At 32.0% G+C, this 15,953-nt stretch overlaps 1 protein-coding gene across 3 annotated transcripts in view; it reads left to right on the top strand.

Moving 5' to 3' along the window:
- The window catches only part of VPS13C (vacuolar protein sorting 13 homolog C), a 228,122-nt gene that overhangs the window by 110,226 nt on the left and 101,943 nt on the right, over positions 1-15,953 (top strand). For all 3 annotated transcript variants that reach the window (XR_011648437.1, XM_058294293.2, XM_058294292.2), the window contains 11 exons: positions 732-894; positions 1,624-1,740; positions 2,642-2,745; positions 3,863-4,030; positions 4,488-4,792; positions 8,016-8,163; positions 8,870-8,978; positions 11,298-11,434; positions 13,355-13,511; positions 14,541-14,620; positions 15,119-15,178. Coding sequence is in view for 2 of the 3 variants with exons in the window: in XM_058294293.2 (XP_058150276.2) it covers positions 732-894; positions 1,624-1,740; positions 2,642-2,745; positions 3,863-4,030; positions 4,488-4,792; positions 8,016-8,163; positions 8,870-8,978; positions 11,298-11,434; positions 13,355-13,511; positions 14,541-14,620; positions 15,119-15,178 (1,548 nt within the window). In the remaining variant the exon portion in view is untranslated. The remainder of the gene's footprint in view (positions 1-731; positions 895-1,623; positions 1,741-2,641; positions 2,746-3,862; positions 4,031-4,487; positions 4,793-8,015; positions 8,164-8,869; positions 8,979-11,297; positions 11,435-13,354; positions 13,512-14,540; positions 14,621-15,118; positions 15,179-15,953) is intronic.

Genomic DNA, 15,953 nt, shown 5'->3' with positions numbered 1-15,953 from the left:
TATAGATGTTTGAGTATGATCAAGCATTTTTTTTTTTTCATTTTCTTCATTAACAAGGAGACCTTATCATGTCATTTAACCAATCTGTGTGCATTTATTCATCTTTTAGAACCCTGGAGAAACAATTGGGTTTTAGGATTAAATAAGATAAATGTGGTTGGACAGGATTTTTTAGAGTAATGCTTCCATAATTTGTTAGGCTACCTGTTGTCTGTTGTTTTACTTTTTTTAAGTTGAAAAAAGTTAAAAAAAAAAATAAGAAATTATATTGAAGTGAATATATATGAAATATATATCATATTTGAAAATAACCTTCTCTGGGAGTCTCCAGTATCCTTTGAGGAATATTTACCGGGGAATTTGAGGAAGTACTCAAGAACCTATAGAGTTATAAATTAACCTCATAGAATCCAAATATGTGTTGATTATTAGGGAGAGAACAGATGTGAGATATGAGAACAGATGATAGGCTCCTTGACATTTATGCTTGGGAAATGGAGAAATTACATTGCTTTGATACTCTAAGGCACCCCTGAAGTATGTAAAAGTAATTTGTTCTCCATATATGCTTTGTTCAAGGAGACTGAGTTGTGTCTTCTTTCCTTCTTTTCTCTTTCCAAGTGGTAGAAGGTAGAGATGCAAACTAAGTTGGAAGTTGTTTTGAGTCCATTGTGGAGGCTACTGGTATAATTGGCTTAGAAAAACTAATATTGTTTTAAAAACATTTTTAGGTAGCTTTTTCATCTTTAAATCTGTTGCTGCACACACAAGCTCTTCTCTCTTCTGTTAATTACCTGACAACCATTATTCCATCAGATGGTCAAAACTTGGGTGATGTTAGAGAGGAACAAATTTCAACTGAAAAGCAAGAAAAAATTTCAGCACTGCAGAGGGGTATGAAAAACACTTTTTTTTTGTTTCTTTTTAGCAAGGATTTTAAAATTCTATATCTACATGAGGAAATCTTAGAGATTGTCTAATTCAGTATTTACATGCCGTTTTCCCCTTTTTCTTCAAATAAAAGTCTTATATAGACACCAGATATGTAAGGTAATCAAGTCTGTTCTTTTAAAAAAATATTTTTATCTTGGTGGTGTAGGGGATGCCCTTAGGTGGGTAATAGGGGAAGAGAACCTGTGTTTACTGTAAGATCTTCCTCTCAGTGCCTCCTGAAGGGGCTCCAAAGAGGGTTAGTCTTCCCTTATTTTCTTACAAATAAGAAAATCAAGATCTAGCAACATGAAGTCAAAAGTGCAAGGACAGCGTCTAATTGCATCTAAGAACCCAGGTTTTGGACCAGAAAGAACTTAGTTAAAATCTTGATTCTGCTACTTAAAATGATGGGGCCACAGACATATAATTTAACTTACATGAGTTTCATTGTCCTTACCTTATTTTAGTTTTTCCTTGTTTTTAAATTATAAAAATAACACATCTCATTTTGAAAATGCAAACTCTGCAGAATATAAAAAATTTTAAAAGAATTTGAAATACTTACTAGTTTGAGGGTTTTAAAAATCATTAACAGAATTCTTGTTTTCTTAATGTAGGGGAGAATCCTTAATAGATTTTAGATTACTAGAATCTAATTGTGATAGACTGCTTTTTTTTTTTTATTTTTAGTAATTGTATCCTCTAAAGATAGTGACATTATTAACTTCAGGCTGTTTGCCAAATTGAATGCTTTCTGTGTCATTATTTGTGATGAAAAGAACAATATTGCTGAAATCAAGATTCAAGGTAAAATTTCTCTTGGTATTAAAAATTGTTAAAATAAGCTTTAAAATTTTTGTTTGCATTGCTAAAGAATATACATCCGAAAGGCTCTGAGCTGTGAAGCTGGAATGATGTAATTAGGTTGCATACTTTTTTCCTCTTTGGGATATATTGGACGGAATCTGACTGTAAAACTGAACTACATAACTGGTGTTTTGAACTTCTCTGAGAATTGTCTTGGAGGTAGAAAGGGGTATTAATGTCAATGTAGGGGTATTATTGATGGACTTGGATAAGTGTCAATCCAGGATTCAGGTTTAGTCCTATGAATAAGTTTTTTCATGGTATGAATGAAAAACAACCTTGTACTGAAGAAAGCCTCTGAGTCACTTATGTTCTTTTAGACAAAAGATGCTCCAACTCATCTAGTTTCTCTGGTCCTGTCTTTTCCAGACCTTTGTGACCTGGTAAAGTGTAAAGCATATGTTTAATTGCATTCTTGGATAACTTGAACAGAAAATTCAGGTTTTTTTCCCTATATCTTTACCAAACTGGCAGTGCCTCTACTGGTCTGAATTTGATTTGTGAAACTTTTTAATGACTTCCATGTAAATCACTGCATATAAAATATAAGGGCCTTACTTAAATCATGAGGTAATCTGTTTGTATTAGGTGTGGATTTTTTTCCTCCAGAATATCAGACATTCAGATAATTATATTTTAATGAATTTATAAGTTTCATTGTTGATAAAGCTAATATCTAATATAGAACTTATTTGTCAATTGAGAGTTAAAACATTGCTAAATATTTTAATATATCACCTCAAAAATAAAATCATGCAGTGAAAAGAAAGATATTATTTATGGTGAATCTACCATGGATAGATTTACATAGAAATTATAATAATGCCTTTTTATTTTTCAGGCCTTGATTCCTCCCTTTCTCTTCAGTCAAGCCAACAGTCACTGTTTGCCAGACTAGAAAATATTATTGTCACAGATGTTGATCCGAAGACAGTTCATAAAAAAGTAGGTGATAGTAAATAGATGGTTAGTATATTTTTTCCTAAATTAATCAAAGTTTATTATTTAACTCACTGATAAGTTTTTAAATCTAAATGCACCAGTGAAGACAATCAGTGACAAATGGCAAAACCAATTTAAAACCCACAGACTCCCGTTATTACCAAAACAAGTGACAATTGTAAATAGTTCAGTGACATAATAGCAAGCGGCTGCGTACACCCGTCCAAGTTGTTTCGTTAACTTAAGTTCATTAAGTCTTCTCAAATTATGTAGAATTCTTTCCTTTTGTTTTTCTTATTCCTTAATTTTCTTTTTTTTCCTTGATACAATTGGATTCATTATCATCTCTAAGCCAAAGTAAAAAAACCAGAGGGAAATAATAATTATAACAATTTGTTTAGGTTTGGGGGGTATTAAATAGGAGTTAGAGGAACAATATAATCATCAAAAATTTAAAATTATTCTTCTTACATTTTCATTCTTCTTATTGGGCTCTAATTTCCAGATAACATGTTGGCCAACAAAGCCATCTCTCTTTAATACTCTTTCTAAATGTCTATATCCAAATTTCTGAAACTAGTCTTCTAATGTCTTAGATGCTACCTTTCACTACTCCAAATATATTTAGTCTTTGCCTTGCTATTACTGCAGCTATTGCTCCCTATTTGCCATGACAGGACAATAGGAAATGCATGAAAGTTTTGAATTTCAACACCATATTTTCTATTTAATTTTTGCATAGTGGGGATGATCAAAACATGTGCACAATTCCTATTGCTTAATCTTCTGGTCATAATGAGAATATGCTGTAAGTTTACTTCATTTTATATTATGAAATTTCATGTACTTATTGTTTTTTTGTTTTGTTTTATTTTTTAATACAGCTGGGTTTCTATTGTTAAAGGATCATGGATTTCTTGAATACTACTTTTGGAAATGCTGACTTGAAGGGAGATAAAATATTTTTTGATAATTGAATGTTAAGGAAATATATTTTGAAAGAAAAATGTTTCTATAAAGATTGTGAATGGAAAATCTTAAATATGAATCCTTTTCTAAATGGGGTTTTATGTTGTCATTATCTTCTTGGATAGAGTACATTCAGAGCTCTGTTTTTCAGGCTGTCTCAATAATGGGAAATGAAGTTTTTCGTTTTAACTTGGATTTGTATCCAGATGCTACCAAGGGGGAATCCTATATCGACATGTCCAAAGTGGATGGTGTGGTATCACTGAATGTTGGCTGTATTCAGATTGTGTATCTTCATAAATTCCTCATGTCACTTCTGGTAAAATTACTATTTTTATATTGATTTTTCAAGAAATACTTAAGTCTATTAATTATGATGTAAATCTTACAAACTTTGGATTTTAGGGTGGATATTATTCTGATTATAAATGGTATTAAACCCCACTGAACAATTTGCCGAAATATGAGTGATTTAGATTTTTGCCGAGGACTGGAAGTGGTAATGATTTTTGCTGAAACATAATGAATCCAAATTTTTGAGTACAGAAGCTACTGAAAATGTTGTTTTCTTTGTTCCTTAGCCATATAACCTTAGCCCTGGTCAGGTAGTACATAGATATGAATGGATTAGCTGTAAATTTCCTCCTAACACTAGAAAAATAGGGCTCTGCTAAAGGTTGTCTGTTGGGAAAAAATCGACACATATATAGATGGTGTTATTATTGATGCATCTGTCTTATGTTTAAATTTCTGTTTTTTATACTTTGTGTCCACAGAACTTCCTGAACAATTTCCATATTGCCAAAGAGGCTCTGAGTGTTGCCACGGCCCAGGCTGCGGAAAAGGCTGCCACAAGTGTGAAGGATCTTGCCCAGAGGAGTTTTCGTGTTTCCATCAATATTGATTTGAAAGCACCAGTTATAATCATCCCGCAGTCTTCCATTTCCACCAATGCAGTTGTGGTAGATCTTGGGTTAATCAGAGTTCAAAATCGGTTTGGTCTGGTATCTGGTGAAGACTGTTTAAATCCTCCAGTAATTGATAGAATGGATGTGCAGCTAACAAAGCTTAAACTTTCTAGGTATACCCTTTCAGTAATTATGAATTTATGTGTTATGTTAATGTTTTCCATGAAATGTCATGACCTTTGAAGTTCATGCCCAAAATGCTTCTATTACAGAACAGTTTATTTTTTAATCAGTTTCTTATCTTGAAGAAAACTTTAAACCTATGGAATAGCTGCAAGAATAGTACCAAGAACACACCTACACATCCTTCAGTTAGATTCACCGATTTTTTACATTTGTTTTAACTATATATTTTATTATTTAAAACATTTTTTGCTGAACCATTTGACAGTAGAAATCTTGACCTATTACTCCTAAATACTTCAGCAGGTATCTTCTAAGAATAAGGATATTCTCTTTCATAACAAAAAAGCAATGCAATTACCAAACTCTGAAAATTTAACATTAATACAATGCTGTTATCTTATGTACAGTCCATACTCAAATTTTACCAGTTGTCCCAGTAATATCCATTATAGTAATTTTTCCCTCCAGTCCAGGATCACACATGGCATTTAATTGTATCTTATGTACTGAAGGAAATTTCTGTACTGATAGACACTTATTCTTGAATAGTTTTTTCAGCTTCTTTGTTGCAAAAATAGTACCATGAACATCCTTCACTTAGATTCACCAATTTTTTACACTTCTTTGTGTTTTATGAAGATGACAGTTTTGAAGAGTATAGTCTAATCTCATTTTATGGAATGGCTCTCAATGTTTTTTAAAGAAGTCGTATTGTGATAAATATACAATACAGAAGTTCCCATTTTAACCACTTACATAATTTAATGATATTAATTATATTCACAATATTGTGCCACATTCACTACCATCCATTATCCAAAATTTTTATCATCCAAACATAAACTCTATACTTCTTGAGTGATAACTCCCAATTCCTCACCAGCCTTTGGTAACTGATAATCTCCTTTCTATCTTTAGGAATTTGTGTATTCTAGGTATTTCATGTAAGTGAAATAATATAATATCTGTGCTTTTGTGTCTGGCTTATTTCACTCAATTTGATGTCTTCAAGGTTCATCCATGTTGTGGCATATACCAGAACTTCATTCCTTTATATGGTTGAATAATATTCCATTATGTGTGTATACAAAGTTTGAATTAACACTTGGTTTGCTCCCACCTTTTGGCTATTATGAATAATGCTGATGTGGACATCGTGTATGTGTGTTTGCTATTTATTTGAAGCTACCGGGGATTAAACCCAAGACCTCGCACATAGGAAGCAGGTGCTCAACCACTGAACTATACTTGCTGCTTTCAGTTCTCTTGAGTGTGTATGTAGAAGTGGATTTGTTAGGGTCATTTGATAATTCTAAGATGAACTTTCTGAGGAATTGAATAACTGTTTTCCACAGCAGGTACAATTTACTTTACATTCCTAACAACAATGTACAAATAGTTCCTATTTCTCTACATCCTCATCAACACTTGTTAGTTTCTATTTTTTAAGTAATAGGCATCCTAGTGGGTGCGAATATTATCTCATTGTGGTTTTGATTTGCATGTTTGTAATGTTTAATTATATTGAGCACTTTGATTAGCCATTTGTGTATCTTCTTTGGAAAAATGATTAAGTCCTTTGCTCATTTTAAAAATTAGGTTTCTTTTCTTTTTGTTGTTGAGCTGTAGGCATTCTGCATATATTCTGGTAACTAAGTCCTTGTCAGATATATGGTTTCCAGATATTTTCTCTCATTTAGAGATTGTCTTTTTACTTTCTTGATCATGTTCTTTGAAGTACAAAAGTTTTTAATGTTGATGAGGTCCCATTGATCTATTTTTTCTTTTGTTGTTTGTGATTTTGGTGGTATATCTAACAATGTGTTGCCTAATACAAGTTCCTGGAGATTTTTCCCTGTTTTCATGTAAGAGTTTTGTGGTTTTAGCTCTTATATTTAAGTCATTGATTGTGATTTGGGGTGTGAGGTAAGAATTCACTTTCATTCTTTTGCATGCAGATTTTCTGGTTTTTGTAGCACCATCCACTGTAGAGAAGGTTCTCTCCCCACTTACTGGATTTGACACCCTTGTCAAAAATCAGTTGACCATAGATCTGTGGGTTTATTTCTAAACTCTGTTGTTTCCGTTTGTCTAATTTTCTATCCTTTTACCAGTTCCACACAATTTTGAGTACCATAACTTTGAAGTACCTTTTGAAATCAGAAAGTGTGAGTCTTCCCACTTTGTTTTTCTTTTTCAAAATAGTTTTGGCTCTTTGAGGACCCTTGCCATTCCATATGAATTTGACGATTGGCTTTTCCACTCCTTAAAAAAAAAGTTGCTATGATTTTGATCAAGATTGCATTGCTTCTCTAAATCATTTTGGGCATTACTGATGTCTTAATGATATTAAGTCTTCCAATACATGAATGTAGGATGTCTTTCCATTTATTTAGGTCTTCTTTAATTTCTTTCAGCAGTGATTTGTTGGTTTTAGTGTTCATGTCTTTTATATCCTTTGTTAAATTTATTCCCTGATGTTTTATTCTTTTAGATGCTGCTTGTAAATGGAATTGTTTTCTTGACTTCCTTTTTGGATTGTTCATTCCTGGTGTATAAAAACAACTGATTTTGTGTGTTGGTCTTATACTCTCAATTTGCTTTTTCTGCTTCCCCATGATTTGATTCAGCTTATGCAGTTTTGCAGGAATATTGTATAAGTGATGATGTATACTCAATGTTCATACCCAGTGACACATGAGATCATCTTGTGTTCAATTCATTTTAAAATAAGAGTTTAGGCCATTTCAGGATGTTAAATTAACCGGAACAAAGAAAATAATGATTATAAGGCAAATCAAGAAAATAATACTGGAGATTTATGAAACGTTGTAGAAAATGCTAATAGTTCACCATACTGTTTTTCTTTTTTAAATCTCTATACCCATATACATATCTGTCCTTGAACAACTGTATTTGATTATTTCCCCCATATCTTGAACAACATGAGCTTCTCTTTAAAATTTATTCAATTTTTTACTTACATACTGTTCAAAATATTTTCTTAATGACCTATTATATATCACATTTTTCAGTCTGTTCCTGCTAGTGGATTATAGATTCATTTAATTATGGACTCAATTCTGAAGCCACTCAAACAACACAGTTTTAAATTAGTATTTCAAAGCAGCAACTTTTGACTTTGTGATTTGTGGTATATTGGATTTTTCCCTATTTTTATGCATTTATATCAATTATACTTTTCACTAGGACAGTGATCCAGCCAGGCATCTCCCATCCTGATATTCAGTTATTGCACCCAATTAACTTGGACTTTTTTGTAAATCGGAATCTAGCTGCATCTTGGTACCACAAGGTACCTGTCATGGAAATAAAAGGGCATCTTGATTCAATGAATGTAAGTATTTGTGTGGAAAAACTCTGTTATTGAAATTTTGGGCTCTGAAGACTTTTTCAGTATAAATCCAAATGAAATGTAGAATGTTTTATTGGGTGGTGTTGTAAGAAAAATTTAACAAGATGAATTTAAGTATAATTTAATCTTCAATTAAATATGACTTCACTTTTAAGTTTGCTCTAAGTGCATATTACCAGAGATCTGTATGTAAGTTGTTTCTTAGTATATTGCAACTCATTCTATAAATTATACGCACACACAATTTCATGGATACCTAAGTACTCCCAAGGTAATTATGGCATTAAGGAAAATGCCTGTCTTTTATATTAAAGATAGCTTTTTTATTGCACTGGAAGTGTTGTTGTTTAAAAAATAGAATTTGTACATATTTTGAATTTGTCAGTTTATTTTTTTAATCATAATTAATTTTCAGTAAGAATAATATAAGTTAAGTTGATGGAACTGATATTGGCTCATAAATCACATTGCTCTTTTACAAAACATTTTCTTATGTTTGAAAATAAAAATTTTAACATGAAACAGGTAATGAATAATTTGAGTAGGCAGTGATTCTAGAACATTTCTGCCAGTGTTAGGATTATTTGGTCCTTCATATTCTGTTACTAGAAATTATTTTTCTGTATTTAAGTTTTTTCATTTTAAAATGAAATATATTTATCTCTTCTTTTAACATAATATTTCACAGGTTAGTCTTAATCAAGAAGATCTTAATCTTTTATTTAGAATACTAGCAGAAAATCTTGGTGAAGGTACTGAAGACTTACTTAAAGGAAAACCAGGAATACAAGAGACAGGTAAGAGTGTGAGAGAAGGTAATGTAAAAGACTTGTGTCTATTTACTTTACAATTTAGTGGGGGAGACAAACAATCAAAAGGGTATATAGCAATTGTGATTTATATTACCAAGAAAGTAAGCAAGATGATATTGAATGAAACGGTATTTGGAGAAGATTGACTCCTTTTTGTTAAGCAAAACAGTTGGCTATAGTTTCAGACTTTCTTTCTCAGTTGCATGATTTGGGAGGAGGTTATAAAGAAGTGGTGGATTCCTGAAATCATTGAATTTACTTGTGTAGAATAGAGTCATTTGCATAGGCTCTAGTGACATACTTGATCTGATTTTAGTAAGGCTTTGTAGTAAAATATCTGAAAGAATTGAAATGATTGATAATTTATCACTCCCCTACAGGTACTAAAAAATTGTATTGCAATAAAAATGCTAAGATAATTTAAATTATCAGTTACAATGGCCCTTTTAAATAAGACAGTAACTACTGGACTTATTTTTTAAGCTGTATTTATACATTTGTATATACATATATGTACATACACATATATATCATCTTTATGGTAGTATCACGCACACAGTTTTGCACTTTTTTTTAACTAACAGATGTAGTTGGAGGTTCATTCCCTATTTGTATGTATAGATCTGTCTCATTTTTTTTTTGTCACTGTCTAGCATTAAATTCTATCAATGTATCATAATTTTTTAAGCAAATCTCTATTATTGAACAATTTCCAAACTTTCTTTTTCATGCATCATGTTGCATTGGATATCCTTGTATATCTGTAGGATAAATACCAGGACTGCTGACTTAAAGATTATATTCATTTAAAATTTTGACTAGTCTTGTCAATCACCCTCCATAGACTTTCTACTAATTTTACAATCCCATGAGCTTGATTTTATATACCTTTTCTAACATGATATATAATCAGATTTTTTGTTTTTGTCAATATGCTAAGTGAAAAATTGCATCTCACTGTATTGTTTTATTTTATAAAAACGTTTACTGGATGTTAATACATAAAGTACACAAATGTAAGTGTACAATTTAATGAATTTTTACATATGGATACACACGTTTAATCACCATGATTAAAATAGAACACTTCCAGTACCCCAGAAGTCTCCCTAATGCCACTTGACCAGTCATTACCAACTCTATCTCCTCTCACCCCCAATGTTACCCAGAGATAATTAGCATTTACCTTGTCATTTACTATAGTAGATTAATTTTACCTTTCCTGAAATTTCATGTAAATGGAATCATACAGAACATATGCCTTGGTGTTTGGCTTCTTTTTTTCAGCATTTTATTTGTGAGATTCATCTACTTATTGTTATTTAGCACTAGATTGTTCATTTTATTCTATGCAGTATTCAGTTATATGAATTAATCAAAATTTGTTTAGCCATTTTACCCTTTATGGACATTTAGGTAGTTTCCAGTTCTTGTTTAGTAAAGTGGCTATGGTCTTTGGATGAACTTATGCAATCTTTTCTTCTGGGTATATATCTAGGAGTGAAATTATTGGGTCATACAGTTAGGCTCTGTTTAGCAGTGAGCTCTCTCCCATTGGCAATGTATGAAAGCTCCCGTTGCTTTACATTCTCTCCGGTATTTGGTATTGCCATTCTTTTAAAATTTAGCCATTTTGGTGGCTATGTGATAGTCTTTTACTGTAGTTTTCATTTGTTCTCTGGTTACTAATGAAGTTGAATTAGTAATATATGACCTTTTCATATGTTTATTGGCCATTTGGATAACTTCTTTTGTGACATGACTATTCACACCTTTTTGTCTTCTTTCTTTTTGATCCATAGGAGTTGTTTATGCATTCTGGTTATAAGCTTTTTGCTGGTTATACGTGTTATATGTATATGTGTTGATATATGTGTAGAAATATCTTCTTTCTGCCTGTGACTTGCCTTTTTATTCATTTTTAATACAAAAATTTATTGCCATAACATATATACAGCATTAAAATTGCCATTTTGACCACTTTCAAATATACAGTTTTTTGGTATTAATTACATTGGCAATGTTGTGCTACCAATCACCTCTCTCTGTTACCAAAACCTTTTCACTTTCCAAACAGAAACTCAGTATTTTGATGAATAGAATTTGTTCATTTTAATGAAGTCTAATTTATTGGCACCTGCTTTCTTTTTCTCAATGTGTATGTGGTCTTTTACTAAACTGTGAGCTTTCTAAGGACTAGAGTTATGTCTTTCTGATCTGAGGATTTTCAGTGCCTTCCTCAATAAATGTTCCAGGAAGAAATGTGTGATTAGGAGTGAATGAGTTTCTTTTAAACATCTTTAGGTGACATCAAAGAGCAACGTGAAATCTCTACAGCACAACAAAATGTATGTTCGTCACAAGATACTTTAACAGCTGGAGTGGAAGAAATTCGATCTGTAGATATCATTAATCTACTGCTAACTTTTGAAATCAAGGAGGTGTGTAGCTTTCTTCTGTTTTTGTGAAGTGAGATGAATAAACAATGGATATTTATAATTATTCATGTCTACTAAAATAAACTTGTGGGCTATTGACATAGTTAAAGAATATTTTACATAGGCTGTTTATATGTGGGGGTGCTATTTTAAAATTTGAGGGTTTCCTAAAGAAGAGTTATTTTTGACTTAGATTTCATATAGGGAAGGAAGGAAAAGAAAGCAGTTACAAAGAATTCCTTTGTAAAGTTTAGAAACTCTTAATAGAATAGAAAAACAAAGTATGTCTATATTTTTGAAAAATGTTATATGTAATCATTACATGCTTTCCATCTGCAGATTCTTGAGGAAAGGTTAAATGTATTTTTCTTCTTTATTCACACAGTCAACAAATATTCATTTTGCTAGATGTTAAGGATATAGAGTTTGATTTTTTTTTTTTTAAGATTTATTTATTTATTACTCTCTTCTCCTACCCCCCTGTTGTCTGCTCTCTGTGTCCATTCGCTCTGTGTTCTTCTGTGCCTGCTTGTATTCTCATTAGGCAGCTCTGGGAACTGATCCTGGTACCTTCCAGAGTGGAAGAGAGGCGATCATTCTCTTGTGCCACCTCAGCTCCCTTTTCTGCTATGTCTCTTATTTCCTGTCCTCTATATTTCTCACTGTGTCATCTTGCTGCGCCAGCTCTTTGCGTCGGCTGGCACTCCTGTGCAGGGCGGCACTCTTGCTCAGGGGTCACTCCCACACGGGGCGGCATTCCCGCACAGGGTTGCACTCCTGCATGGGCTGGCACTCTGTATGGACCAGCTCGCTGAGTAGGCCAGCTTGCCTTCACCAGGAGGCCTTGGGCATTGAACCCTGGACCTCCTATGTGGTAAATGAGAGCACAACTGCTTGAGCCATAACCGTTTCCAATATATATAGAGTTTTTAAAGAAGAATAAGATATATTCCAAGGAAAAGGAAATGGACTGGAGTAGAGTAGAAAGAAGAATAGGTATAAATGTTTGAATATGTGATACAGGGACTTGTAAGACCTTCCTCCAAAATTCCTTTTTCATTAAGTAGTTTTATAAAGGTTATGCTTTTCTCTGAGTTAAAAATTATAAATTTTTGAACACATGGGTTCTACTTCTAAAAAATCTGAAATACCTGCTTTAACACTAAATCTTTCATGTTAAACCTTGACTGTCTTTCTAGTTAATATCAGTTACTGAAGTTTAAGCTATGATAATTAAAACATTGATGAATGAATCACTATTTGAAAATGGACTTTAGTACATAGAAAACCCTTTATGTCCTTTTTAATATCACTTGTAACGTATGATGGCAGTTCCCTTTCCTTAGGAAAGTGATGGTATGGAGTGGGAGCACCTTTGCCCTCCAGGGGTATATTTAGCAGTCTGGAGACTTTTTTTTTTTTTTTTTTTGGTCATAACTTGGGGAAGGTGCCACTGGCAACTAGAAGGTAGAGGCCAGGAATGCTGCTAAACATCCTACAATACATAAGGCATCCCTCTGCCCCACTACAAAGAATTATCAGCCCAAAGTGTCTGTAGTACCGGGGCTCGGAAACTTTGTCTTAGGAGCAGTATTAAAATTGGCTGTTGGTCTCATAGACCTGGAGATGAAAGGCCATCCATCAGACTAGGAGTTCTGGGAGTTAGGCCAGATTGACTTTTTTTCTTGAACTTTACCTTTTGAAACCAACCATAAGAATATTTTGGTAATGCTTCAGAAGTATGAACAAATAAATGAGACTTCCAAGGTAAATAATACTAGGCTGGATTTGTAGGCACAAATGGAAGTAAGCATGTTTACATTGTATGAATTTTTGGTTATTTCATTCTGTATAGTTATTAAAATATTGACTTTTTCATTGTGTATTAGGGAAATTGTGAAAATACTGGTACCTTTTTTCTAGGTTGTGATTACTTTGATGAAAAAAGCAGAAAAAGTAGGAAGGCCTTTACATGAACTAAATGTGTTGCAGCTTGGAATGGAAGTTAGAGTTAAAAGCAATGACATGACTTCTACAGCTTATCTAAAAAAAATTAGTATGCAATGCTTTGATTTCACTGGTAAGTGTGTGAGGTATAGTCTGAATAAATTATTCTTGTAATAGGCAGATTTCTACTGTGTAAGTATTAAGCATGTGTATTACTGTCATAATTATTTAGTTAGGTTAAGTTTATTACAATGATAAAAAGGAATTTGATATTTTAAAAATTTGTTATTTTATTTAATTATTTAGCCTATAAATTATATGCTAAATTATATATAATTTGTATACACTATACATCTATATTTAGCATAAAGTAGAATATATATTAAAAAAATGAAGCATATGTCTTCAGTATCTGTACATAACACTTCAGTTCTTATAAAAAGAAACATTTCATTATAACTGTGCCCTGAGAATGGACAGAGCTCAGTTACAATTCTGAGGTACAAAGCTCAAGTACCTCTTTCAAAAGTTATGTTAATTTACTAAGAAGCATAACTTAATGTTTGTTTGTTTTTTAACTTATTTTTAAATATCATGAGTATTTTTTACCTGTTTTTAATTACAGGAATATAAACTTATTAAAAAAAAAACAGTACACAAATATACATAGGGAAAAAGTTGACATCCTCTTGTTTCCTCGCTTCTCCTAAAATAATTACTAAGTCATTGTTTAGTAGGTTTCCTTGATCTTTTAAATTCACTTTCTAAATTCTATCAAGCCACCTTTAAAAGTTGCTATGGGTGTTTAGAGTTTATAGAAACTCTATGGGGCATATTTGGCCAAAGAAACTTACAATGAGAATAATCTCTAGTTTATGTGTTTTATAGCTTTGTTAATGGATGTATTGTGGTTTGATCAAATGAATAATACCATTAGTATAATAGTTGTAGTAGACTGGTGCTAGTATTTTTTTGTTTTTATGTAGTTTCTTTTTTCAAAGTTAGTTTTATCATGTTACTATTTATAGACAGTAAAATCCACACTTTTTAATGTATAATTCTACAAGTTTTGATAAGCGCTTAAATTTGTGGAACTGGTTTGGTTTTAAAAGCATGTTTGAAATGTTTGAGACTTGATGAATCAACTCTTTTTCTCTTTTAGACTCTAAAGGACAACCTCTTCACATTATTAACTCTTCTAACATAACTGATGAACCCCTTCTGAAAATGTTATTGACAAAGGTACCTCGTTTCATTTCTAGGATTCTTTATCATTTGAGTACATGGAATTATGTATTTCACACCCCCCATTTAATACTTAATTTTCTTCCCTAAAATTTTTCATTCTAAAACTGGTTGTTTATGGGGAGCTAGTAAGCATCTGACAATCCTGGATACTTTCATTAACCTTGTGAGTTACTCTATGTTGTTGAATAAACAATAGTAATACAAAGTTCCGTGTTAATCTGAAGCAGAGTTCGTTGTAATCTAGATATATTAACGTTTTCTCCTTCCTTTAGCATTTCTTCCTCAAAAGGATAAGAATTTAAGTTTTTGCTTTTATAGAATGTGAGAAATGCTTATGCGTCAGCTTTTTGAGGGTTCCCCTACACCCCCCTTTTAAACTGCTATGTTTATAGTGCTTTAATAGCTTACTTTGAAAAGTAAAAGTATGTATATTTTCAGTGAGTGAATTTTTAGTGTTTGCAAACCAATAGTTTAATCCTTTACTCTTTGTAGGCAGACATTGATGGACCAGAATTTAAAACCATTCATGAAAATACCAAACAGAGAGTGAAGGTAAATCTTTTATAATATGCTATAAGGCTGAGTTGTATAATGATTAAATCTAGCTTCACAACTATCTCCAGTTGTGAGATTTTGAGATCTATAATTAGAATGAGAGTGGCAATAATAATAGATGAAATTTTGTAGATACTTTAAATGGATGTAGAGTTTTTAAAAAAGTTCTTAAATCATTGATTTCTTAAATGATTATGTGTTTTCTAGAGGTGTAGTAATGATTATTTGCTGAGTACACAAATAATACAATTTTTAAAAATTATGTACATATATATAAAATATAAATAAATATATATATGAAACATAAAATTTTCCATTCTAACCATTTTGAAGAGTACCATTCAATGGCATTAATTACATTTACAGTGTTGTGTTACCATAACCATATCCATTATCAAAACATTTTTATCATCCATAACAGAAACTCTGTACCCATTAAGCATTGACTCCCCACCTGCCTCTCCCCAGTCCCTGGGGCCTATAATCTACTTTGTATCTCCATGAATTTGCTTATTTAGGTATTTCATATAAGTGGAATCACACAATATTTGTCTATTTGCATCTGGCTTATTTCATTTAGCATGGTACCTTCAGGGTCCATCCATGTTATAGCATGTATCAGAACTTCATTTCTTTTTTAGCTGAAATAATATTCTATTGTAGTGTGTATACTACATTTTGTTCATTCGTCGATGGACACTTAGGTTATTTCCACATCTTGGCCATTATGAATAATGTTGCTATGAACATTGGTGTGCAAATATCCGGGTCC

Source organism: Dasypus novemcinctus, chromosome 3 (assembly GCF_030445035.2).
Source record: "Dasypus novemcinctus isolate mDasNov1 chromosome 3, mDasNov1.1.hap2, whole genome shotgun sequence".
NCBI lineage: Eukaryota > Metazoa > Chordata > Mammalia > Cingulata > Dasypodidae > Dasypus > Dasypus novemcinctus.
Note: the sequence above shows the minus strand (reverse complement) of the source record. Positions and strands in the feature narration are given on the sequence as shown.